Source organism: Aquila chrysaetos, chromosome 1 (assembly GCF_900496995.4).
Source record: "Aquila chrysaetos chrysaetos chromosome 1, bAquChr1.4, whole genome shotgun sequence".
Classification (NCBI taxonomy): Eukaryota; Metazoa; Chordata; class Aves; order Accipitriformes; family Accipitridae; genus Aquila; species Aquila chrysaetos.
Genome location: NC_044004.1, coordinates 70,312,389 through 70,340,263, shown reverse-complemented (window position 1 = coordinate 70,340,263; position 27,875 = coordinate 70,312,389). Strand labels below are relative to the sequence as shown.

The window sequence follows — 27,875 nt, the reverse complement described above, 5'->3', positions numbered from 1 at the left end:
AATGACTACCAAACAAGTCTGTTGACCTCATTCACACAAGCCTCAAAAAAGTAGCTGCCAAACTTCCCTCAAGTAAAATACAGGAGATTTAGTTGAAACGCCATTGTATCTCTTCCTGTGGAAATTATGACTTTTCTTCCCCCCCTCTTTTTTGCCTGGCTGTTCTTTCCTTCCCAGCTTGCTCTCTCAAATTGCCTTTCTCTGCAATTTACCTTTCTCCATCTGCCTACAAGAAGAGAGCCCCGCTGGAGGCTCCTTGCCACACCACCTCGTCAGTGGCGGAGAGGGAGGAAAGCCTGCGTCACCTCCAGCACTGCTCCATCAGCACCTCCAGCACGACGGGCGGTGGGGAGGGAGATGCAGTCCCTGCTGAACGTCTGTAGCACCAAAGATAACAAAAAAAAGCACCCAAAGACAGCTCTTAAAACTGTCTGACCAACTCTCAGTGAGAGTACCATAGAGTTAAGTACTACGTGTCCCCATTTGACATTTTTATTCTTCTGTTCCGAATTTTGGGGCTTTCAGTCACAAGCTCATAAGGAAAAAAAAAAGTTGCTTGCTCATTTTTTTTTTTTTTAACCTCCAGTTGTGTGAACAGCGTTATACAGACAGAAACTAGCATAGGTAAAAGATCTATTTATTTATTATCCCGGTGGTGCAGGTTATTTTGTATGCTACTGCCACTTCTTGCTAGGCCCTTGCTTTAAGTCCCAGATAATCCTACCACCCAAGTCAAAATTATTACCTTCCATCCCACATAGCATCTACTTCAGTTCAAGGCTGTTTCAAATTCATTTACAGGATATTAGCAGGATAAAGCTTTTCTCTGTTTAAAACTACAGCAAAAACATAGAATTAACATGTTTGTGATGGTGCTTCAACCTCATATACCCATCTGTTCATTTATTTTTTAAGTTTTCTCCGATTTTCTGGGCTTTTCACCATTCTTTTGTGACTCCAATTTATTGTTATCTGCAAATATAACTTACATGCTAACATTCTCACCTTTCAAATCAGTTATGAGACATAAAAGCACTCAAAGTCACTTACATTTTAGTCTACAAAAACCTACAACACTTTTGTACTAACAAGTTAGTTTGTATAAATATCAGGGCTTTTTTTTTTTTTTTTTTTTTTTAAATCAGGTTTATATCTGTGAAACTTTTCCAATCTTCTACTCAATGCTATTCTATCATAATAATGATTTTATATAATTAGTTTGCCTGTATCTGGTAACTTACTGTAGCTTACACACTTTTGTATTTATTGGAGACATAAAAGAAAAAAACATATTTGAAATGCCAACACAAATGAAATTTAACACAGAGAACTCAGAAATTTTTCATTAATGGTAAAACATGTAGTTATGAAAGACTGCACACAGGTCATTCATTCACTGAAATACTGCAGAGACTAAGGGATTTATGCAAGCTAATGATACATACAAAACAATACACCTCAGCTTAATACCTCAAACTACACTAGCACCTTGCAAACCAACTCTACATCTAAGCCATCTCAGTCCTCTGCTCAATTACTCTTTGTAAACATTACCTTTTTTCTTTAGAATATCTTTCTTTGCCAAAAGACAAAAGGACCCTACATGTTTAAACCTACAGTATTAATCTAGACATTAAGCACTTAATCTAACAATACTAAACATTAAGGTCAAGAAGTATCAATTACAGACTTTAAACATGGTCGTTTACTTAGTATGATCTTTGCAAATCCAACATACAAAGAATTTGTGTTTCACGTAAGTGCAAGATATGATTCAGTTACTTCTTTGCAGGCTGACCAGAATATTTTCAATTAGTTTTGCAGTAACCTTTGTTATATATTATTTGAATGTTGTGGATACATTTTTTAAACTCTTATAGAAAATACAATGCAATACTCATTAAAGCCAATAATGAAACATTCTTTAGAGAATATAACATCTGGATTCATTTTATGATCAAAACTTGTTTGCTTTTGCTCAATGTTTTTTTTTATTCATCAAAGATTGAGATAATCGGAAATCTTTACATCTTTTAATTACAAATTCCTGATAACATCAGCCTCAATTTCTGCATAGTTGTAATTTAGAATAAAACACTTTTTAATTTATTTTTTTTAAGCAAAGTAAAGATTTTATCAGATATTAGTGGCAACCACCATTAGTCCAAACCTGCTTGGGTGTTTCTTTTATTTTTAATAACATGAGCTAATAAGAATTGCCATCTGTAACAAATTATTATTCTGCTTTCACACTATTTGTCTAAATTTCATACAAATAATTTAAAGAGTGTGTAAACAGTTAAAAAAATATTCTTAGAACAGATAATAACTTTTTTTTTTTTATACAGTCATAGGATGTTGTTAAAATAACTGCTATTTACCTTGGTCAAATTCTACAGTCAGTGAAGTGGCACTTACAAGGTTTCACATATCTATCTCAGAGACTGTTAATTAGCGATAAAGCACGCTGTTGCAAAGACCGTGCATGCACAAGTGACTTACCAGCTGGCATGCTGCTGGTCAGTTCTCTGCTAAACCAGGACTGGGGCCTACCACGCATTTGCAACCGGCTTTAGACCGTTCTGTACCAGAGTTCCTGGCATAGCTCAAAATGCAAGGGACGTGCAAAAACCTCCACATACCTTCTCATACAATCCAGCGCCCGAATAAAGAAGTCTTTGTGAAGCTGATGCTCGTCCCTCAGGATGGAGCACTGCTCCAGCGTCACGGACATGGATGTCCGGTCTTTGGCACTTTTGCAACAGGTGAAACGGACTCCATTCAGCTTACGGCAAATCTGAAACACAGGCAAACGTCAAAGGATTGCCCTTTTCACACCTTGCGTTCTCGACACACTAGGCAGACTGTGAAACTCCCACAATTTTGCAATCACAGACAACGAATACAGAGAACTACAGTATTTCTCAAGAAGAAAATAGCTACTAAAAGGTAGTAACTCCAACCTGAATCATACGGCTGCTCATGTGTGTCTCTCCAGTTAAATCAGTTATTGGCGCTGCCTTGAGGATTTTCGTATTCTAAGGATTATGCCCATGCTGGCCTGACACAGTGCCACAAAAGGTGAAAATGTTGTGCTGAAAAGAACTGCAAATTTATCTTTTGTGTATAAATTTGCAGCATTAACACTCTACAAAAATAGCACCAAAAGATTATAGCTACTGGTCTATAGCCCATTTCCAATTTGTCCAAATGACACATTTTAAAAGCAGATCTTGAGGGCTTTCATTAGCAGGACAAGCCTACAAATAACCTGCCCACTGAAGAAAAAGGAGCCCTTACTGATTTTAAGAGAGCTGCACACAATCTTGTACTGCAGTTGCAATGAAGTCTCCCTCCTGCCTACCCCCTAACATGCCCCCACTGCAAGGGAAGCAAGAAACTGATGGTGGACCCAACAAAAGAAAATAATCTACTGTTCTTAGTCCTAAGCATTTTAAGCAAGCCACTGAAATGTCTACACGTACTACAGCTTACCAAACCATCCAATTTCCTGAACTTGAAATCAAAAGTATTTGTGTTAGCCTAGACTATAAAAGGAAAAGTTGCTTCATTTATTCCTCACTGGGACAACCACCCTATTCAATTAAAGCTTAATTGTCTGAACACCTATTGAATGTTGAAAAAATGAAGAAAAACTTTGACGAGTCTTAACTCAGACTCATGAATGTAGAGGACTAACTTCTCATGAGGGTATGGATTCAGACACATCTGAATTTAAATGTAGTCCTCATTTTCAACAGGCAAACTGTTCAATGCGTGACCCAGAACAATTAAATCTTAACACAAATGACTGCCATGGATTATCTACTTTCACTGTACATTATGACAAAATTATAAGGGATAAGGGAAACATGACGTATTTTTAAGGATAATTTCTCACCTTAAGAATCAATCTGTGGTTGTAGCAGCGCATTAAGTTTATACTTTGGGTTCAAACAATGTTTTACTAGAAAAAGAAAAAACTTGAAGGACAGCTGGTGTGCCCAAGAGTGGATCTAGACTTCCCCTGATATGATTTGTCCTAAGAAAAGGTAATACTTGACTTTGCTTGCTGCTATCCCTGGACAATCATAGCTATAACAGTATCAAAAAAGGAAATAGTTATGAGAATAGGGCAAGGCAATAAATTACAGCAGTTCGGCTTCATCGTAAGGAACTTCCCAGCTGGGCTATCAAGCGTTTACTTGGGATCTTGCAAGATGAAACTGGAATGTGATCTTCATAATCTCACTTCAGCAAATAAGCGTATTTTTATCTGTTAATTGCATTCGCAGAAACTCTGTTGAAATCAATGGCCCAGAAAATACTTGCATTCTTTAAGGTCTTTGAGTGGTGAGGGCAATCTCAGAAGTTAATTGAAACTAACTTTGAACCCAAAGGCTAGTAAAGGAGAACCTGCGAGTGTTTCTTCCCTCCTATAATTCAAAATTTTAAAACTTATATCTGTTTAAAAATTTGGAAAGTTACATTGGGTTTTAAATAAAATACTAGAAGATATGTTTTTTCAATAATGCTGTGAAAGAAGTTAACTGCTTAATTGAAGAGATTAATTCTCTTTACATGAGTCTCTTTTGAAGTCCATGAGTCATTGTGACTTCGAAGTGAATGAGTCATAAGAAAAAACACCCAGGTAATTATTCTGGATGAGTGATGGCCTCTGATGCAGGCAAGGGAGATTAAATCTCAAATCTGGGTTGACAGCATACATATAAAGTGCTGGTTAGTGAGAGTCAATTTTGAACTGAGAAGCATTCTAGGCACAACAAGCAAATGACCATAACCACAAGTTTATTTTGCATTGAAGTTCAGTACAAATGTCTCAATCATTCTAAAGTGGATTAAATAGAAAACAATTTGTTAATTTAAATAAACAAATTAAAAGCTCCCTAGAGTCTGATTTAAGGAGAAATGTACGTTAACCTGATAGGCTGGCCCAGATAAATCCTCAGAATGACTCAGTTCACTAAGCAGCAGCAGTTAAACAAAGTAAATAATTAAAATGGGCAAACACAATGATCTAATGCTCTAGAAATCTAATAAGGGACAATACCAAATATATAGTAATATCATTATATCAGAACACACAGCTTATGATTAGTGCCAGCCTGAATTTTATCCTCAATTTTGCACACTTCTTCCCCAAATATATTGAAGATATAGGAGGAAGAAAAATAGACTTAACTTTTATTAGAACTTTAGAGAGTCTCCCTTAAACACAGATTTAAATGATTAGGATTGTGATTAAGTTTAAAGAGCAAATGATAAAAGCTTATAAAACCATGAAGATTAAAACAAGGATAAATCAATACTCTGATTATTTCTCCTGATAGAAGACAGAAGATGAAGGGTGCAGCTTAAGAAATAAAAATGTGTAACATTTAAAACTCTGTCCCATTATATTTAGAATAAGAAATGTTTGTGATACCAATTTGCAAAAGCTGACTTTTAAAATGCAGATGTGTTCTCACAGTCCCCTTACAACAGGCATTGCATGCAGGTGCAGATACATATGCATATCCGTGTAGAATCTCATACATCTACTGAATAACAAAGTGATATCCTTACATCCTTTTCAATAAATAAATGTAACATACTATAACAGTGTGTAGATCAATGGGTCCAGAAATACTAATTTCAGAAGGTTGCAGTAAGGTAACGTGAAGTGAAATAGAATACAATGAAGGAAAAATCTGAAACAGTTTGTATGTCCAAAAACTGCTTTTTACCCATGAAATTATTTTCGGGGAGTCCTCAATAGATGGTAGAAGACAACTTTCTATATCCAAAGATTAAGTAAATTCTGTCATATTCTTTGTAGCTCATTTTACACTATCCTGTACTGATTTATCTTTTACTTCTTTAGAAAGCAATGTTTCATAGTAATTGCAGAACTGGTACTGCAAGAAAAGCTTATATTTTTACTCACAACAGATTTATACTGCAATAGCATGTGATAATATTTATTAATGACAAGACAAATCATTATTAGCAATATAAAAAATCACAGCAGTGTTATTAATAGAAAGACATAGTTAATACTGTCTTGTTCTTGGTGTTAATGAAAAGTCATGGAAAATTTTATTAATATTTTGTATCAAATACTTATTTGCCTTGAAGGGTATGGGTATTTGAAAGTTCCCCAAAACACAAGGCCTTGCCTTCAATTTCAGTAGATACCAAAGACTCAAGTCTCTGCTCGTATAAATGGGCAGAGACACCAAGGGTACTTTTCTAAATCTAAGACAATTACCTGGTTGAATTTCACATTCCTGAAAAGCTTGATCTCTTTATAAACATCTAAGGGTTGTTTTGCTGGTTTTTGGGTTTTTTTTAACATGTACATGCAAAAACCATAGAATTGGGAAACAAAAAGGAATTATGTGAATAAAGCAAAGCAAGTATTATTCATTGTTTGATAAACATTTTTCTTTGTGTTCTCCCTGTGTGTGAGCATCTGCCCTTTGCATATCTAGCTTGTTTTGTGTTGCTAGTTGTGGCTGTCATGGTGACACTGGTTAAAAAACCCATAAAATGTGATTGACTAGAAGTTGTATTGATAAACACTTATTTATAAAACATAAGTACCTTAATTACAGAAAATCAAAAGTTGACTGCAGCAATATTAAACAAAAACCAGAGCAAGTAATCATGTCCTGCATCATACCTCAAGGCTTATGGACACTAAACAATAAAAGCAAGATATTTTGAACACCCAAATTTTATGTTTTCAAACAACTGATATGATTTTAAACAACAATAAAAAAAGGTAGATATTGTAGCTGAATACTGTATTGTCACTCTTGTATGGTGATATATTTACAGCTATGCATGATCATTCAAGGAATTAATTCTGCCCATACTGGGGATGAAGGGATTCCTCTGCCTAAAAACAGGCTCAGTTAGTTAAAGAAAAAACAAGCCCCAAACAAAAAGCAAACCTCTTTACCCTGTTAGAGAACTCACTGAGATAAATTAAAAATCCTGCATCTGGGACAAAAGAACCCCAAGGACAGGCCACGGACTGCCTGGTTAGGAGAAGCTCTGCAGAAAAGGGCCTGGAGGATGTAAGGGACAACAAGTGTCCAAGACCATCTCTCGCTTTGAATTCTAGCCAGTTCTTCCAGTAAAGAAAATGAGAAAAAGAAAATATCTGTAATTTAAGTGTAGGAAGAAGAGATATATTCATGAGTGGGATGAGAGACCATCAGAATGGAAATGTTAGAGAGCCATTTCAGCATATCTATCTACTTTAATCACTGAGTTTTCCAATCATATCCTTAAAATCCATTGCACTTACAATATCAGCAGGCATGTAAAAATTAGTTCATCATGTGAACATACATGAAAAAAGAAAGCTTACCGTTGCAGCCAGCCACATGATTTCTACATTCTTTCTCTTTTTGGCCTGGATATTTTGATGGAGATTTTCTAGCAATCCCTTTAAATCATTTTGTTCTTGAAAATGTGGTAGACCTGGAAAAAAAGGATGATAAGGTTGCTCATTTTGATAAGGTTGATGATATGTTTGTGGTCACTAAAGAACGCCCATAGTAAAGAACAGGTCTATTATTTACAGCCTTATTTGGGAACACAGGATGGAAAGTACCAGCTAAATATTTAGGGAATAAGCAAACCTTATTTCTTTCAAAGTATTGGGTTGTCCTCCCTAAGATCTTCACCATGGAAAATTAAAGTGTCTTCAACTTTTATCTTATAAACAGACGGTGAAAACATTCAAATCTCTGCTGTAGTTCTGTTCATCCACTATTATAGACATTCAATGGAAATAAGTAGAGAAATAACTGCGTGTATTAAAACCCACTTTGATGGGATGATTCTTTTATTTTTTAAGTCAAAATATTTTGCTTTTGTTTTAAAAATGGAACATTTCATTTTTCTTTTAAAATGATACTTTAGTTCCTAATATAACATGACAGGAGTGTTAAATAGCACTAAATATATCTGTGCCCCCCTGCCCCCAAATTTCTAACAAAGGATATTTCTCAGTCTGAAATTAAATGGGACTTTAATTTTGAAATACCAAATAATTTCAGGTTTACTTAAAGTCTGAAATTTTACCTACTTGCCCTGGCTATGGCAGCTGAGCTGAAGTTTTATTAATCATAGATGTCTAGGTGGAATTCAAGAGTAGGCAACTTAATTTGCTCTTCTGTTTTGTGTGTATATACAGGAGGGTTTTGTTTTAATGTTACCTTTATCTTCATTAGTTTTGAAAACCAGTAGAAACACCAAAATCTGTTTTTTGAAATTATTTCTTCTTATGGTAATGAAGTAAAAAAAAAATTAATAATCGTTATCACCAAAGAAAGGCTCAGAACCAGTTGAAACAAAATTAAACCAAATTGATAAATAGATACATTTTTTCAACAAGAAAAAGTAGGATGTGCCATCCAGAGGGAAAAAAAACCCCAACAACCCAAACCAAAACCCTAAGATTTATATTCAATTCAAAGAGTAAAAATGAGGCAACTACTAATGCAGGTCAAAATCCATTCTCCTAACCTGATCACAGCTGGAATGATCCCTCTTATCAACAGGCTTTTACCTTTTCTCCCTAATGAATTCTGTAGTTTCCCTTATCCATGATTCATAGTAAGAAGTAATTTAAATATACTCAAAAAGAACTATTCTAAAAATGTCTAAGTTGCCTTACCTCATACTGTGCTGCCAAAAAGAAAAAAAAATGCAGAAAAAGTACATTCAATCTAGTTTTATAATAGTCTTAATGAGGACTGTTTTATCTGTGTATTACAATTCCTGATCATACAATTAGATAATGCAGAGCATATAAAAATACATCACAACCTGCTAGACTATTATACTCATCCTACATCTGTTTCTTTAAAATACATAGCATACAATGAGTACTCTAAAAAGATGCTTCCAGATTATGAGAATGTATCACTAGGTAAACATTTTATTGCTCCAAAGCAGTTTTCCTTTGGTTCACAGCAGAAAATGCATCATCTCAGAGATGACTTCACCATAGGTAAAGCAAGATTCTCCTAATTTATAGTATTGCCAAATGAGCTGCATCTTGACTGGATGTGATCGATTGCCTAAATTCCTTGTGTCACAAAGCAGTACTAAGCCATCAAATAATTCTCATGCATTATAAGGGGAGAAGCCTGGAAGTACAAAACAGACTCCTAGACTTTATGTTGAAAATGCATGTACTGCTACATGCATTATGATGCTATGGAAGAAAAATCTTTATTTGCTTGCAGGATTTCTAAACCTTGCATGCATCCCTCTTCTCATGTGGGACAATACTTTGCAACACTGATGTTGCTATGGCTGTTAGGTATCAAACCAGCAACACCGAATATCACTCGCGACATAGGTTTCTCTGATTTTATGCTTTCAGCTCTTTAAATTGCGTTCTAAGCCATTCTTTTCAATTAATTATGTACTACTAAACAACAATCATACATTTGTGTACCCTTACCATCATTAACTATTCTATAAAAATAGTACTATTTTGGTGCATAAACCAGAACTACACTTGGTTGGCATTTTTGTAGGAATCTTTCTGGGAGCACGTTGTTGTTTATTGTTTTCAGAGTTTCCAGTTAGACAATTAAAGAGACTAAGAAACAGGTGAGTGACAGAGTGCATATTCATCTAAAAGAAGATAGTAAGTCAGTGTTTGGCATATGCAGTTACATGCAGCTGAAGACTTTCAATAATAGGGAATAGAGAGATAGCTAGAATATTATTGGCAATGGGAATTATAGAGATGAGAGGAAAACTAATAGCAAAGGTGGCAATACGTTTATGGGAGCGGAAAATTGAATTCTTTGAAATGGAATATACGAATGAAGCAGCAGCCTCACCTGCCTAAGGATGGTGGATGCAACAGCCTGGCCAACAGGGCTGTGAGTCCTCAAATTCTGTCTGGCTTTATGACCACTATTTGTAACTAACAGCTTTGTGAACAGAGTCCTGCATTTATTTTGTAGCACAGATTTGGCACTACATGAAACTATCTGGAAAGGTGTGACAAAACCATCAAGGAGCCATCAGTACTGAACGGCTCTCACTTAGCTACAGCGCCAGAGATGCTGCCAGCTTGGATGGAGATTTATCTTCCTGAGAACTTGAGCACAGAGCTGGGGGAACAGGGGAGGAACTGAAGTCCTCCCCCAGCGGAACAACTTGGAGAGCTTAACTTTTTTTTCTAGGGAGCTGGTTTAAAAGGCACATTCCTCCAAGCCAAAAGAGTGATTCCATGTAATGGCAGGGAGCTACTGGGAAGGGCAATGGAACCAGAAGGTGCTTTGTGCTCTGTAAAAATTTGGACAAAGAACAGACTCAGATCTTAGAGGTAGAGAAAAAGCAAGAAGGTAATAATAACCAGAAAAGACATGATGAATTAGACAAGCGTAGTTCTCAAAAGCCTGCACAGTCTGGAAGAAGTCCAGGAAGACCGTGCGGCTCACTAATAATCCTTCTGCAGGAAGACAGTACAAGGTTAGTTTCTGTTAATGAAAAGCAGCCAATACGATCTGCATGCAAATTTTTGCTTTTATATAATCAGATCCATTTATGAGGTAGCAGATCTACGTTAGACCTAACCCCAGATGAGGTTAATTTTTCAGGATGCTTTCTTGGCAGGATCCCCCTAAAGTAATTACTAACTTTTTGTATGAGTTTCTCGGTAGAAATCCTAGAGATGCGAGTGGATGGATGGGCATAGTGCCCACCGTTTCGGAACAGAGCTTTCACTTCTGTCAAAATTATCAACAAATGAAAATCATCCCAATATATAAGATAAATATGTACACATATACAGTGACACATTAGGTATAACTACAAGTACATACACTTAATGGATAATTTGCGAAAGTAATCAATACAAGGTGTTCTGTAAGAGAACAGAAGCTTTGCACGAGATTTTAACCAGCAGTATTCACCAGGAGTCACACGTGTCCTCAAGGGTGACAGATCTTTAGATTCAAAAGATACACACACACCCCCACCCTTACCCAAGGGGAAGGAGCAGAGACCTAAATCCAAGCTATTGAAAATCAGTCTGTAAAATCTGCAACATTTGGGAATACAGTTTAGGCCTTAAGACTACTTTAACAGGATTAGATTGATACAAATGGTCTCTTCAGTGTTTGCTTTCAACAATCAGAGTAACAGAACAGTAATGTTTATGATACCAAATTTCTATAAAATTGGAATATAGGGCCTATTCTAATGGAACCATGTTATTCATATCAGTGACATTAGGATGTGGCTCATGGCGTGTATTTGCACCGCAGATTTCTCAGTGGTTTGCCATACCTTAATACATTTTCAAAATAAGAATGGAGGGAATGGCTGTAACTGATGAAAATTCCCACCAAGTATTTCTGCACAAATGTAGTAGGTACAGATTGTACTCTACTTAAAATATTAAAAAGCATATTATATTAATAATTTAAAAGAGCTGTTCAGTTCTTCAGTACTCTGTTTCACTCTCCCTGTAGTTTCTGCTGTGGTGTTGGGCCTGCAGTCACTACTGACTTCAGCAGGGCTGTGTACAGGCACAAAGTGTTTAACTTTATGGAACAAGTTATGGGATTGAGGCCTAAATCCAAAAGCTGTACGCTAATGTTGTGCTAATATTACTTTCTTATAATCTTTCACCTATCAAACCTTTTCAAAGCCATTTGGATATTGCATTGTTTTGTACTCACAATCAGGAGGCATTTTTTCTGTAAATAGCTTGTAATATTCTTTTAGGAGTTCTAAGTTTTCCTGGTTAATGTTTTCCTGCAAAGTGGTATCTCCAAACCTATAAAAAAGCACAATAAAATGATGAAAAAAATGGCCAAAGCTAAATTATCCTTCAGAATGATTGCTAGTGTTGAATGTACTAGATTTTGTCAAATGTACAGTTGCTAATCTCTCATGTGCTTTGGAACTAATATTTGGGAATGAGGTCATCACTCATGGATAATTCTTCCAAAAACTTAAGGACAAAGTAATCCATTTACAGACAAACATTCAATAAAGCACATATTCTTTTTGCCTTCACAAATCCTGAATAAATGCAAGGGCTCTTTGTGGGAATTTCAAACGGCACCACAGGCAGAGAACACCGACTCCTACATCTCTTACTGCTGCTGTTGCTTAGCTGTATTAATTTCTACCAGAGCTGGACAATACTGAAGCCACACAAGACGGAAAAGATGTAAGTGTCAGGTGGAAAACCTTCTGAAGAACTAATTTCTGCTCTGATCTGAGAACAGTTGCTATAAATAGTCAAATTGATTACTTCTCTGGGCCCTTTCTGCCCTACGCTGCTCCTGAGCTGTTAGTTATCTTGGTTTCTTGTATCTGAAACTAATGAGAGAACCATTTCTCTGCTGTTGAGCAGTGATTTCACCATTAAGCTTCACAGAGTTATGACCCACAGGCTAGCTGGCTTCAGTCACCTGCCTCTAAGCTTGCTGCAGCACACAGACCTCAGCAGTCGCTCTACAGTGCTGCAGCTGGCTCAGGAGCATGTGCTGGGGTCTCTTGCAGCAGTCAAGTCTACTGGGAACACATCACCCAAATCCTCATTATCCTGCACCTCACAGAGAACCCAGACAACATCAGGATGCCATTACACTTACCCACAAACTGACTATAGCTATATAGGCAAATATCTTTCTCTCTGAGACCAAAATTTCTACAACAGGCAAGTTTCACACAGGCTAAAAAAAACAAAACCACCCCCCCCAACCCTCAAAAAACACCGGGTACCTCTGCTATGAGATATGAACGTAAAGATGGGAAAGTCCCTTAGGCAGTTAGGGCCAAGTTTTTGCAACTCATCTTTAGAATAGCCTTGAAATGAAGAAAATGAAGACAGAAAAAGAAAAGGAGGAGTACAGAAAGAGAGGCATGGACAGGTGAGTGAGAAATTCAGGTAAAGAAAAGGGGACATAAATCAGATGATACCAAATGTACTGCTACATCATGCAGAAGGGAATCAAATATTTAAATAAGCCAAAGAGCAAGAAGACTTGGCTACTTCCTCAGTAGCCACTGCTGCACTGTCACATGGGAATATTTCTTTTAAATCAGATATATTCTCAACTGGGCTTCATTGAAAGAAGAGATGTTTGCATCTAACAAAGTAACATTTTCTAGAAATTTATCACAAAACTTTATTTCTATTCTCATGTTCATTTCCCCACAAAAGAAATATTATTTACCAAAAAGCACGTGCAGTGTTTCCAATCTCAAAGACAAATGTGCAGCTTTAGGAGTTAAGCAATATTTTGAATTATGTCTGATGTTTACACCTATAAGTGCATGCAGAAAAGCTGTTTCTGCATGGAATAATCCAACTTGATTTGCTTGATAGATATAGATATTAAGATATATAGATAGATATATAGATAGATATCTATCAAGTCCCCATATATCCAGGCTGTTTCTAAATCTTGTCAAATATTTCTTCAGGACATTTGTAACATACAGTCCTTCCTGCCTGCCCCACCCATTTAAGCTCTCACAAACTTGCTTCTTGGTTACTGCATATTCCTTTTCTCTGATTTTGGAAAAACATGATGTGTCCTAGTCACAATTGTCATGACTGATTTTGTTGGGTTTGTGTGTTATCACTTTGGCCATGTCACTCCTCTCATAGCATCACTTTTCCCTTCTTTATGGCATCAAGAATAAGCTATTTTCATTTTCAATACTGTTTCAAGTTCTCTAACCAACTACTCAACTCCTTCATCAGTAAAATGTCAGTTTTTACTGCCTTCTGATTCAGCCTATGTCTCCCACTTCAATTTTCTACCTAAATTTTCTCACACATCACCACTCATAACTCGGAGAAGTCTCCCATAAACATCCACAAAGCTACCTGATGGCATTCCTTAGAAGTCTTCCTTAAAAGACTGCTTTTACTCTGCTGTCTACAAAGAACAGGACACGAAATTCTGTTGTGCTTAACTTCTCGCCTGTTGTACAGGTTAATGGGTTTTCACTGTCTCCCTCTATTTCCCCAGTCATGCTTGTGCTTTTGGTTTTGAGTTTGTAGTGAATGCAATCTAAAGATATGTATTATGTCTCTTGGATGCTCTGTTAAGAAAACCAGTTTAAAAAAAAAAAAAAAAAAAAAAAGTAGTTGTCTCAGTGTTGATGTCTACCTTGCAGTTTTAGCATTGCACAAACTTGGTATTTTAACATGACTGACAGATACCCTTCTCTTGGAAGAGAAAATTAAGAGGTTGGTGAAACCTTGACTATTATTGTACTACTTAATTAGTTTCCAGCAATCTTTTCAGAAGAGTAATATTAACACATCAGAACTTTAACATCAGCCTTCCTGTTTCTACAAACATATTACTAACGCATTCCCTATTATTAACTACCACTCCTCAACCCTGGAAAAAAGCCCTAAAAGCTGAGAAAAACGATCTCTTTCTAGCTTATGACTTGTCCAGCATCTTCAACCCCTCCTTTAAGATAATAAGAATTTCAAATTTTCAAACTCATGTTTGAGAAGGCCAAAGTACTGTATATGAACAAACTTCTACATCCGTAAAATAGAAATCCATTTTATATCTGTATCCAAAGGAAATTTGGTGTTGACTGTGTGAAATAGTCCTGCATATGGTCATATCTTCACTTGGACTTTTTCATTATTTTGCATTACTTCATAGCTTGCTCTTATTTCCTTTAATACTTTTAAAAATACACACTGAGTCAAATGTGAGGTGGTCCAAGAGCAAATAACAAAAAAGATTTATTTTTAGTCCTGAGAGATATCCTGCATGAGCACGGCATAGTTGGACAGAAAATGAAACACGATTTTTTTCTTACCTCTCTGCAAGTGTTTGCTGTTCATTGATTCCAACATTAAAGAGTACTGGATACATGCGAAGTAGCTTTCCTTCTTTAATCTCTTGTGGCAGCAACTCAAACATCTTTGCCGGAAGCTGGACCTCTATAATGTAATGTTCACTAGGAAAAATAAAAAGAAGAATAAGGATAGGAATATTGATTGGTTTGCTTGAAATTATAACCTTCCTAAATTATAGAGAACATGTAGACTTATAAATCAGTTCGCCCCCTTTCCCCTTAATTGTATTGAACAATAAAATATGACGATTCAGCTTGCTTGTTTTAAGAACGTAACCAAGCTACATGGAAAAAGGCAGGTATATATAATTATACACTCTTGATACTGGCTTTTTTACTGAAGTGAAAATAGGACTAAAGATGAAAGCAGTAAAAAGTCTTCTGCTACCAAAATATCACTGAGAACACCTCAACTCTTAAAATGCATCTTGCTGAGTTACAAAAATAACTTCCTTTCAGAAGTCACAACTTGATCCTGTATCCACTCTAAATGTAATATGAGCAAAAACCTTTCACCAAAAACCCAAAGCAAAATTCCCATTTTCTTCAGCGGCTGGATTTTCTCTCTGGGAATAGAAAGCATCACCAATAACAAAATTGCCTCTGTGAAGATAATAATTGAAGGCTCATTACACAAACATGAATCCTATTTTAGGAGAAGGGATATGATATATAGCAGTTCTGGTGTTTTGTTTGTGCTTGGTCTGACTTTATGAGAAAACATGTTACTTTTGCTGCCGGTCCAAATTCTGATCATGTGACACCCTCAAGTTGAATTTCACCTGTCTTTGAGGGTTGATGCCTGACCCCACAATAGAAACAACGGCATGCTGTTAACTTAGTTCTTATTAGCTTTCTTTCCATTATTAGAGCAATCAGTCTAATAAAAGAACAGACTAGAAGCAAATCCATTTGTCTCCAGGATTTGGCATTTTAATCATTCAAAGAGGGCCAACTGATAATGAAGATTGAAATTTTCTCTCCTGCACATTTGGTATCCCACCAAGAAGGAAGAGTATTACAGCAACAGGAGGGAAGGAGGATCTATACCCTACCTACAGAAACCAGGCCTAGGAAGTCACACAACTTTTGCATGTAAACTTAAGATGGAAAACTTAAAACCTTTAAAAATAATCCTTTAATAAGGATTAAAAACCTTTTAAAATAATCTATCATGAAGTCCCTCCAACTCATATTGTAATCAATCATGTGCTTGCTAAAGAATTGAAATACAGTCTGGATTACCCATGTGTAGAATTTGGGGGAGAAAAGGCAGAAAACCTTGAAGAAAAAGGGTAGTTTCTGCAGTAGCTCTGACACCCTTGGCAAGCTGGAGGGATGAGTGGCACTATCTCAGAGCAGGCGTTTGGATAAACAGCTTCAGCTTAGAAGAGCTAGTGGTTGCGTTTGAACCTCTATCCTGCCCATGTATCTGAGAACAAAATAAAATGGATCCAGTGCAGACTTGTGACTGAAATGTAACTACATTCAGCTAGGACAACAGCGTATGCTTTGGTACAGGCTAGAACTAGTGTGTGATCTTTGAGCAAATGCCAGATGCTCCCTACTGAGGGGGGTTATCAGTTTTGAATGGAGGATACAGGTCTCAGAGGGGAAAAAAAAAAGGCGGGGGGGGAGTGGGGAAGAAATAGGTCTATTCCCCAGATAAGTCTGTTTGGTTTGTGTTTTCTTTAATGAAGTAACCCACGTGAAGGAAATGGGGAGTTAGCAAGGACGACAGTAAAGAACTCCGTACAAATGATCTTTGCGTAGCAGCATTCATTCTCAGCCTGCATGTGAGCACTCCTAGCTGATATCAAGTGCTACCAGAATATTTTTCTGTGATGAAGTGCTTTCATGAGGTTGAGAAAAAATGTTGGTTTAGTCTAATTCAAAGAGCGTACGCTACTGAACCAAAATGCCACCAAATGACTGCATTGCTACATTTCACACCCCCAAAAATCACTACAAATCCTTTAGTGTGTGAAAGGACATTGAGAAATGCTGACCTTTAGGCATGACAAATTAACATCAGTACCATTTGAGAACTTCCCATTGTCCATTTTTTTTTTCTTTTTCAAAACATTTTTTGAAGTCTCAGAGATAATTATTGATAACTTTTAAAAATCTGTAAGTAATTGCACAATGAAAATAACCCGCTTCCGATCATGTAAGGAGAAGCTATCAAGCTGTGACAGAGAGCTGTCTGGAAAGTCCAGGAATGGTACTGGTCAGGTGGGGGGGGGGGGGGGGGGGGTGGGGAAGACAGGAAAAAGAATTCGAAGTACTGAATATGGAGGACTTTTTTGACATTAATTTTCCAAAAATCTTACAGGTCCTATGCTTCTACTTATACAAGAAACAGTAATACAGCAGTAAATTTTATCACCATGTGGTGTCTCTCTTTTACGGCTACAGTCAGTGCAGAGACACCAGGTGATTTTGGCACGAGATGGATAAGGTGGCTACCACATTTTCCAGCGAGAAGGAAAATTCAGTACATAATTTTAAACATTTAACAATCTCTCAGGGAAACAGGGTGGAGAAATCCAGCATGTTTCAGAGAGTAAATAATAAATCACCATCTCTTTCAGAACGAATTGTGTAAATTTAGGTATTAAGTATTTAAATGTGTATGATTTCATTTAAACAGGACTGCTTAAGATTATCCTTTTCTTTGACTTTATTCGCCTTATTCTCTAATATTTGTTATCATCACATATGAAGACAGACAAACACTTGCAGTCCTGTTAGAAGGCTTCTGAAAATTACCCGCATGCAGCTGCGGGCCACAGACCCTGCAGCTACTTGCAGTTGGTTGAAATCGCACACGCTTAGTTCATTGCAATAAACACAAACCAAGTCATTTACATGCACCTTTGCTTTGTAACAGAAAAGAAAATACACACATGGTCAGTCACTGCATCTCAGCCGGGAGATACTTTACCGAGATCTTCCTTCAGCTAAGTGACAACTTTTTAGATCACTTCAATGTGGCTGTAAGCGCTAGTCCAATCGTGGGCTTCGTTGAAAACATGACATCAAACCCTGTGATGCCTCAAAATTCATGTGCACAATCAAATACATTCTATCACAGAATTTTATAAAAGGAAATGCTAACTACTTTTGCCTATAATAAAAGAACCTGAGTGCCTGAACAGAACTTCACTTCACCTGGATGGTCGGGGTCAGCCACCCACCTCAGCAGGTTAGCACACTGCTAGTCAATGCCACGCTCTTTGGAAGGATTTGTTTGTCTACATAGAATCTCAGTCTTAAGCACTTTCCTAGAAAAACAATTACGAGTGAATACTCTGACTCTGCAAGACAAGAATTTGTAGCTTAATTTTCTGTCTTGCATTTCTACAGTCTTTTAGTCTCATTTTATCGAGCCACACCATATTACAACCAAAATGATCTAAAAATTGTCGGGGTTTTAAACATTAATTAGGAAATAACTAGGTTTTCTACTGTCTTTTCTTTTTATGGTTGACTTCCAATGCCATCTGATAGGAGCTGTCTCATCACAGCTCTAACAGGCATGGGGCTCCTCCACATAAGCCTTAAAGATTTTTTTTTTTTTTTTTTTTTGTCTGATACAGATTCCATCCAGTGACTACCTGCCAGTACGTACAGTACAGCAATCACAGGCAGTAACTCTTCTTTCTAAAGACTGACTACTCCATCAATCCAGAATGCCTGAGGCAGCTTAAAGCTTGAGTCTCTTTCAAACTGAGGACCTCCTAGCGTGACAGTTCAGTGTACCGCAGTAATGGCAGCAAGCCAGTAAATGTAGCTGCTGGATTTTTCAAGATTTTTGCCTGCTGTGATTTTCAAAGGATGTATTTCTTCTGTTTTATCTACATACCATAATTATTCTTAATTATTCCTGATATGTTGCCTATCATACTCTGGCCTTCCTTCTATTTATTTCAATCCTTTCTCGGAAGGCCCATAGGATGAGAGAGAATCATCCAGAATAATTAAGTAAATCAGTGGTGAAAGCCCCCTTCAGAGGAAACATATCTTTTCTAAAAGTTGCTGCTTTTCGCTGAATTTAATTTACATTCATCTTAAGAATAATGATACTATTAACGAAGTGATTTCTGCAAAAGTAAAAACATTTGGAGCTTCAGACTAGAATAATAATGGTGATGAAAAACCCATTCCTCCTGTACAACAATCTTGTTAACCCTCTTATAGCCACAATTAACGAAGTATTTCAGCTTATGTCCTGTTATTCAGCAGTGCTTATGTGAGATGCATAATATCTTAGTGGCTTTATGCAAGGATTTCCAGGGTTGCGTATGTCCTGTGTGATCTTCAGCAACTAAGACAGGCTTCATTTTTCAAAAGTGACAACTAAGTTTTGGCATCTGAGTTTTTCAGTTTCCATCTTAAGACAATCAAGGCTTAACTCTTAGAAATGTAATTTCATTTGTCACACTGAAATACAAGTTCTGGACAACTCAAACCCAAGGTTTCTTCAGTTAGAATATTGACCTTGTCACTTCTCTTTGATTCAGTATCTATATACGAAAAATGCAACAGAAGCTCTGCAAACCGAGACACTGTTTTGATTAATTTGTATTAATAATTGGAACTTTCAGCTTTTCATCAGGAAAGTAACCCAGAGCCCACATTGGTACTAGCTTTACAAATCCCTACTATGTCATTACATCTACATTCACCTCGTGAAAATTAAAACTACTGCACTTTCCACATAATAGAATTCATCAACAAGAAAACCATCATCTGGGTTTTCATGTGCTACAGATTAAAACTACATGCCATGGGCTCCAGGAAACAAAGTTCTTACCGCCTTCCAGTTATAATAGGCAAAAAATCTTCTGATTTGGCTTCAATGACTTTGAACATTACTTTCTGCAAATCTGAAATTCCCACAGCCATGTCTTCTAGCATCCCCGCTTCTTCACCTATATGGAAAGATTACAGAAGTTATTAACAGAGTAGACAGACCAGTCACTGAATAGGTTAGAGTAAAGCAATATAGGGATTATATTTTCCAGTCTGTGCATCTAAAAATCACAGCCCTAAATCCACATTAAAGTAACCTACATAAAACCAGACTGATTTTTAGAACTGCTGACAATTCTCTGTGGCCTAAATGATAACTATGAGTATTAAGCACCTCTGAAAATCATCCTGCTCTCTATGTGCATAGAATAACCTTAGAAAAGCCATTTTTGTCTATTCTGAGAGTGTTTTTAAAGTCTGTCCTGCTGATGGAGGACAAAGGTTTTGGGAATAACGAGTATCTTGCAAAAGGGAGCCTGACAGCAATCTCCAAGTGAGGATCTGCAATTGCCTGTGCATTAAAGAGCTGCACAAATGCTAAATCCCTCTACTTTGGTCAAAATCTCTAATTTGGGAAAGGATTCCAATACATCTAGTTCATAGCATTTTGAAACGTACAGCAGTTTCTCCCTCCAAATGTCCTTTTAAATAGCTATCAAATGATGGCATCTGTAACAAGCTAGGAATTAAACAGTTTTCAGGCTATCTTCACATCACCTGTAGTGGTGTGGCCAGGGCAGAGGCTGATAGGAGTCAGTAACTGTTTAAATCTGCTGTCTGGGTTAGCCTTATAAATCTGCTACTTTGTGTCAGGCCAAATACCTATACAAATAAAGACAGTTTTATTAAAACCAAAAGTTCCACTTGCTGTACTGAGGAAGGAGTCTCCTGTATTTAAGACAATGTAGTTCACTCTGCATGGAATAACTGGCAACTAGTGTTCTGAGAGAAATTGAGAACAAAATAAACAAGTAATTTTTGATGCAGAATTGACAACACAGTATCAATGACTTCACCTGTGCTATTATATGGAAGCCTACTGTCTCCCAAGGGTAATATTTGTTGATTCAATAAGCCAAATTACTGGAAGCAGAACAGAGGTTAAAATAAGAGCCTCCTGCGTAAACTTCTGGTCTGGATGCATAAGGAACTTTGTCCAAGAACAATACTTACTATACGTACTAAGGAGTCCTTCATATTGCACAAGCAATCCAACACTATGAAGCTGTTGTAAAAATCCTTGATCACGTAAACCTGTGTGCAATTTGATTACAAACCCACAAACCAATCCAGCAAGCTATAAAGACAATGAAAAAATGTGAAATTAACAGATGTACTGTTATAACACAGTTAAAATGAGGCTAAAACAGAAGTAATATTTAAATATTTGAGAAAACAGCATAGATATTTCTGTTTAGTGACTACATACATAATTTCATATTGATGTATTACTGAGGCATTTTTTGGTATAAAAAGCAGTGAAGTATTCCCTTATTTTACATTAGATAAGCTTCATTTATTTTGTGGGGTTGTGTGTTATTTACACAGACATAAGTGAGACCAGAACCTCCATTGGCAGGCTATAAACACATAAGGCTATGAATTATGATGGATTTGAAAGCAGTTAGGCTCTTAATGCAACTGAATCTCCTCGGCAGTTGCACCCTAACTCCTTAATTATGTTAGGAAAAACATATAACTTAAGGGAGAAATTAGACTAATAATTTTGAGAAAAATCTATCTGGAAAACATGATCTACAGGAGAAGATCAAAAGAACTTCAGTTATTTACCAAGAGAAGACAAGTCTGAGAAGAGACATGCTAATAGTCTTCAAACACGTAAAATCTGCTACAAACTGAAACCAAATAATCTGTTCCTCATTTCCAAGGTGACCAGGAGAAAAAAACACCTAGCTTGAATAGCAGCAAGGAATATTCAAAGGATAGACTTGGGAACTTCACCTACAGGTGAGGATACTGGCATATAATCTAGGAAGACTAAAAATAGCTTTATGGATCCTTCTTTGCGCAAAAGGAAGATTAGGTAACCTTTTCCAGTCCATTGCAGACATACTTCTCTGACTCGGTGATACAGTTATTATGGGTTTCCATTTGCTCTTAATTTCTCTATCACATTATAAAATATTTAAGGGGATGTAATGGAAAATATATGAAAATATTGTGCTAAATTGAAAAAAAAAAAAAACCAACAAAAAAGAAAACCCCAAACATTGGCATGAATAGTATGCTTAATTATAGCAACAGTAGGAGATAAGTGACACAAGACAACCTACTGCTTGACTGAAGACGATGTCTCTTCTTAGCGTCAGCATCAAACATTGTGGCAAACCACAGGCAAGTTCCTGGAGCAGAACAAATGCCATTGATTGCTTCGCCCTGGTCACCACTTCTCCCATGCAGTCCTTCAGCGTAATCACCAGGGGGTAAAGCTGTTCATACCAGTCACCTAGAACAAGACAGATCATCTGTTCCAAGACGGAAAACTTGCAATGAAAATCCTTTTCAGAATGGGAAGAGGGCTGCAGTGGCTGTGTAGATCACCCTACACAATAAAATGACCCAGCAGCTCTATCCTAACCATTGTGGTACAGCAAATACCACCGGAGAATATGCTTAGAGGTAGGACTCCAGCTTACCACCGAGACTGGGGCTAAATCCTTGGCCTGAATCCAACTATATCCTGAAACAATGACTTTTTAACAGACCTAACTGCTCTGTAAAACTTGCATTAAAGTGTAATAAACAGAGCATATAGGATTACATGTGAAAACTCATTAAGCACAAGATGAATACAGTGGAGATGAAGATCTCCTGTTCTTTCCAGTACTGACAAATTCCTATCTAAACAAGTGAAGTACCATCAAAAAAAAAAAAAAGTGGGAAGATCTTATATTTAAGAAAAAGTGGGTGCTGGAAGGCAAGAGAGAAGAACAAATAGATATCTGGAAGGATATTATCTGTTTAATGTATAGGCTGGAAAAATACTAACCTTCAGGTCACATTCCTTTTTAGCTTCTCTATAGTGTTCTCTTTAAATATTTAGAGATATTGAACTCATTATTTTTTTAGCTACTTCGAGCAGAGAGATTTAGAACTATTTTGTAATATGTTTTGCTCTGTTAAAATATATTGGAGGAATATCAGAAAAAAACAAGCTAGTGAAATGCTTGAAAAATGGGACTCCTTAATACATTACAAATGAAACAAACTGATAACTAGGAATGGAGGAAAATCAGAACAGCTTACTCAAACTTGCCCAATTACCCAAGCTGTTCCTGAATTTTTCAGGATTTAATAAAATCAGACCTGCACTGTAGTTGCATATGGTTTTGCCTATCCCTTTAAGTTGAGCAAATAATAATAATAGAAAAAAAAAAAAATCACCCTCCTTCAGAATCTACATCTCAGTTTCATTGTTATAGTTTAAAATGAAAGAGAAATCAACACTCCGGAAGAATCTATATAAAAATAGGGAGTGTAACTGACTTAATACACTCCATCACTGACTCATATTTTCTGTAGATTAGTGTAATTAAGAATCAGTGATAATTAAAATCTGTTCCATTTAAATTGTAATTAGGTGGAAGATAACTGCACATTGTTTCAGGTAACATTCTGAGTCAGGCCAACGAAAGACTCATTAGTACTGAAGACATTCTTTAGACGGGAAGACATAGATGCCTGTTGCAAAGTCAATTTGGCTATGCACCTGAAAAATATGTAAATGAATAAAACTGTAGCCAAGTACACTGGTGAGAACTTTGAACGCCAGGAGAAACAGCAAAAAAATAAGGCACAGAAAAGAGGAAATAGGAACAAGGACAGAGCAGTCACAGAGAACAACTTGGGTTCCTTTGCAAATAATGTCTTTGTGTTCAGACAACGTGTGTTTTAACACAGTCATACATATTTAAGTGTGAGTAATACAGACAGAAGAACCATTCCCTGGAAAACAGCAGTTATGAAGTTAGAGGCATTGTGAACAAAACAGAACATAAGCCATCCCCCAGTTTCATGCTCCAGCAAAAAGAAGCGATTTTATACATGCCATTGACTAAGAGAGTACTGACACACTGCGTGCCAAGGTCTGGTGTACACAGTTTAAAGAGACTGCTGAAAAAATGGAGAGCTTGCAGAGGAGAGCTACCAAGATTTAGAGTTTAATCTCCTTAAGCCTATGAAAAAGGCTGAGCAGCAACTTCTTCATGAGGAGAAAATAACAAGTACTAACGGGCATGTTTATTCTAGGGAATAAAAGCACAAGAACAACCAAAGGCTGGAGGCTGCTGTGAGACACAGGCAAATTTAGAAATAAGGTAGACAACAAGGTGTGACATACTGGCAGTCAGACTAGACAGACCAGACAATTTAACTCTCCTTTCAAGTCTTAAATTACAGTAATTTATTAAATTAATCGATAAGTAAATGCCAAGGAAAGCAACTGCAGCAGAATAAGATCAAAAGATGTAATGCACACTGAACCAGCGAACAGGGCTGTGTGTGATAAGAACAGAGCTTGTTGTCTGCTTTTGACTTGAGCAAATAATGAAAAAGATCATACCTGGCCACTTGAAAGTAGACCTGAAGGTACAGCTAATAGACTTCTCTTCCACGTTCACGGGAAAGCAAAGCTGGATACAGACACAGCCAAGGATCTTGCAAGTACACTGACAGCCAGGGCAAGAGAGAAAGAGCTGAATTTCTAGAACTAGCCACACTTTGCGACCCTGCTATTACAATTTCAGGTTCTGTGGACAGGGCTAAAGAGCTTTACTTAACGCTTTTTCATCGAAGAGGGGGTCACATACTCGCCACAAGTCACATAACACTTAGATCTGTTTCTACTCAGCTGCCACTTAACCAGTCAACCTGCACTGTGTATTTCTGCTTCTTTAGAAACTTAACTTTGTTTTTGTCCTTATTGAACGGCATCCTAATATTTCAGTGCTCCATTTCATCAAGATCCATTCTAATCCTGCTCCCATGGTGCTTAAAACCTCTCCCAGCTTTAAGCATCTGCAAATTTTATAAGCATCATACATATTTCATAAGCCAAGTCAGTAATAAAAATATTGAATAATACTGGACCCAGAACAAATGTAAGTGGATGGTACTTCATGCAGCCTTCCAGGTTGGCAGTAAACAACTGATAACTACCTTCCATTATGATTTTCCAAATTATTTTGCACATACCTTGCAGCAGCTTCAAGATCATTTTCTCACAAGGATTTTTTGGGGGAGACTACATGTTTGGAATACTAACTTACTAACATGAGTAATTTTTTTCAGTAATAGTTGCATTAAGAAGGAATTCAAAGATTTGAAACTGTGAAGGCCATTTTTTCATTAAAGGACATTCATGCTAAATACATTAAAAATAAATCCTACTGAGTATTTAATGTCCCAAAGAATACAGAGCTTTACTTACATATGTATTTTGCTTTGTAGAAAAAAATAAAAATTGTAAGTTTGTAGGAAACCTTACCCTAATGACTGAGGAAGGATAAATTATTTTATTGTAGAATATAAATAGAATTGTACTTGCCAAAAGGAAAGAAGATAAGACTATACCCTTGTGTGATTAAGTTATCAATAACAATCATCTACTCCTTGCTCACACTGAAAATTCTTGTTCACAATTAGTAAGGATGTTCAGTCCCCAGAAGGTGGAGCTAGTTAGCAAATCTAGGAGAGGTATTGCATTGTTTCTTGAAAACAAAGTATTTATGAATGGACTAGTATATTCTCATGTTTATCCTTTTATTTTAAAGCAAGTTTAGTGTGTTAAGATGAAAATAAGACGAGTATCACAGACTGAGGTCTCAGAAAAGACAACGCTAGAAAAAAAAAAGTCTATATAGCTGCTCAATCTTTGGTCTGTTAAAATCGCTATATGTCACTTGTTATACAGGATGTCCTGTTGCAAATACTCCAGCAAGAATATAAATCAGGGTCATTCATTAACAATGCACAAAGCTCCAAATATCCATCAGAAGCACTTACAGCAAATACTGCAGCTTTTAAGTTGCTCCTTGAAACTGAGAAGCACTGTGAAACTGAAGTTTATGAAACAAAAAAAAGCATTGTATTTTGAAGCTTACAAGTAAATTCAGTAGAATGTGGAAAATAAAATTGTCTTGTATGCAAGGGATAAATATAGAATATTAAGAAAATCCATAAAAAGATATTATTTTTAAAGGGAGCTTTAAAATCCTGCTCTAAATTCAGGTTTAGATTATCCTGATCTAACTTGCCACAACATTGGTGACATGTGAGGATACTGCTTGGTTACGAGCTACTGCTTACACATCTAAAAGAGTTTGGAGAGAGGTGCAAGATGCCCTACAACTCCTCCCTCATGAGAAAACTGGCAGTAAGCTCAGAATCAGTTGTTGCTGTAGAGAAGATGCGGGGGGCCAACCGCGGCTCAGGACCTCTGCTCCTACAGAGACCGATGATAGCTTTGTAGAATCACTTAGGGAAGGGAATAGTACAAATTATTGCTTTTGTGTTTAACACATTCAAGGATTTACACACGTTGACACTTCAGGTGTCAAATTTCTTTTAAGTTAAAATTGCAAGATTTGCATCCTCAACGCAGCGGAAAATCCTTTGAAAAAGACTGAAGAATTAACTGAATGAGCAAACATCTCAGAGAAGACATTAGGAACAAGAACAGAAGCAACAAGGAGACTACAGGATGACTGTCAGGTGGCTAAAATGACAAGGGTAGCCTGTCCTGTGTGGAATGTTTAGCATCCAAACAAGAGTCAAAGCCTCCTGATTAAGCAAGGAAACTCAATTAAAAAATTGTGCTCGTCAGCTGTTGGAAAGGAAACTAAAACAAGGCATAAAAGCCAAACACATTAAAATGGAAAATGGAAGGATGAAATTAAAAGAAGTAGCATCACTACTATGCAGTTAGTGCAAGATTAAAACAACAGACTGTGCAGCAAAGCACTGAGTAAATACTCCACTTCCATTGCTAACAGAGAGTTGTGGAAGTTCAGTTTATGACAGGATTTGCCCTTTGGTTGCTGGAAAATGCCCTTCAGTCCCATGTTCTCTTAATCAACACGTCTGCACAGGCAAATGACCTGCTTAGCACCCAACTAGTCATTTCTACATGCTAATATTCGAGTTGCAATATGTCAAACTGCATGTTAAATTTGATAAAGCTTGGCAGAAAAGCAAGCTCCTGCTCTTTTCAAAGTCAGGCCCATTGAAGTGCTTATTAAAATGTGCTGGTAATCAAACAGGAAAAGCCCTAAGGCTTTGGAATAGCACTTCTATCTCCTTTTGCCCTGGTAACATAGGAAAAAGCCAATTCTGTCACCGCTGTCTGCACCACCTAAAAATCAGTGGAAATCTCTGATGGCTTCAAGTCACCTCAAAACTGAAATGGTTTGAAGTTAAAAACTAAACATGGAATTAAAAGCAAGAAGGAAGCATAATGTCATACTCTTAAAGGAACAGAGGGCCCTACAGATGTATGGTAATGAATGTAATAGCAGCTACCCACGACTTAACTTTTCGCTGTAGCTAACCACTTATTCCCTTATTACCTGAACATACAAATAATCCACGATATGACTGAAATAATAAAAGTTAAACACTGTAAATGAGTTGTCTTGATATCAAAAATTGAACATTAGACAAACTCTGTCTTAAGGAAAAAGGCAAGCAAAACAAACCAACCAACACAAAACAGTAGCAAACCCCTCAAAAACAGGTAGCGCAAACAGCACGAAACAATTAACCCACAGAGTCTGAATTTACTCAGCTAGGATAGGAACATTCTTCTGATTTATTTTTTTTTAAGGGAGGTTTAAAAACTGACTTAGTAGAGTTCATGTATTCAACTGTGTACCATAAAAAGGTCAGCTTCCTACTTCTTCATCTTGCCGCTCAGCTCTTGGAGCTCAGTTTAACTCTAGTATGAGGGCTAGGCTCTTTGAGAAAGGATGAGGTTTTATGTTCATAACTCTGCAGCATTTCTCACAGGAACACCAAAAACCTGCTTAAGTCTTCCTGGTATTTCTGCAGTTAATATAATAGCAGTCTACTTAGCACAGTTTGGGTGTCCAGAAGAACAATTTTGAATTCTTGGGGATTTATTATTCCATTGTAGCCATCTG

The 27,875-nt window shown here is 36.8% G+C and overlaps 1 protein-coding gene across 14 annotated transcripts in view; it reads right to left on the bottom strand.

The window, feature by feature from the left end:
- The window catches only part of INPP4B (inositol polyphosphate-4-phosphatase type II B), a 391,067-nt gene that overhangs the window by 76,521 nt on the left and 286,671 nt on the right, over positions 1-27,875 (bottom strand). For all 14 annotated transcript variants that reach the window (XM_030016394.2, XM_030016386.2, XM_041123453.1 and 11 more), the window contains 7 exons: positions 22,011-22,183; positions 20,890-21,013; positions 19,718-19,835; positions 14,860-15,000; positions 11,730-11,827; positions 7,382-7,494; positions 2,643-2,797 (listed from right to left, as the gene is read on the bottom strand). In XM_030016394.2, coding sequence (XP_029872254.1) covers positions 2,643-2,797; positions 7,382-7,494; positions 11,730-11,827; positions 14,860-15,000; positions 19,718-19,835; positions 20,890-21,013; positions 22,011-22,183 — 922 coding nt within the window. The remainder of the gene's footprint in view (positions 1-2,642; positions 2,798-7,381; positions 7,495-11,729; positions 11,828-14,859; positions 15,001-19,717; positions 19,836-20,889; positions 21,014-22,010; positions 22,184-27,875) is intronic.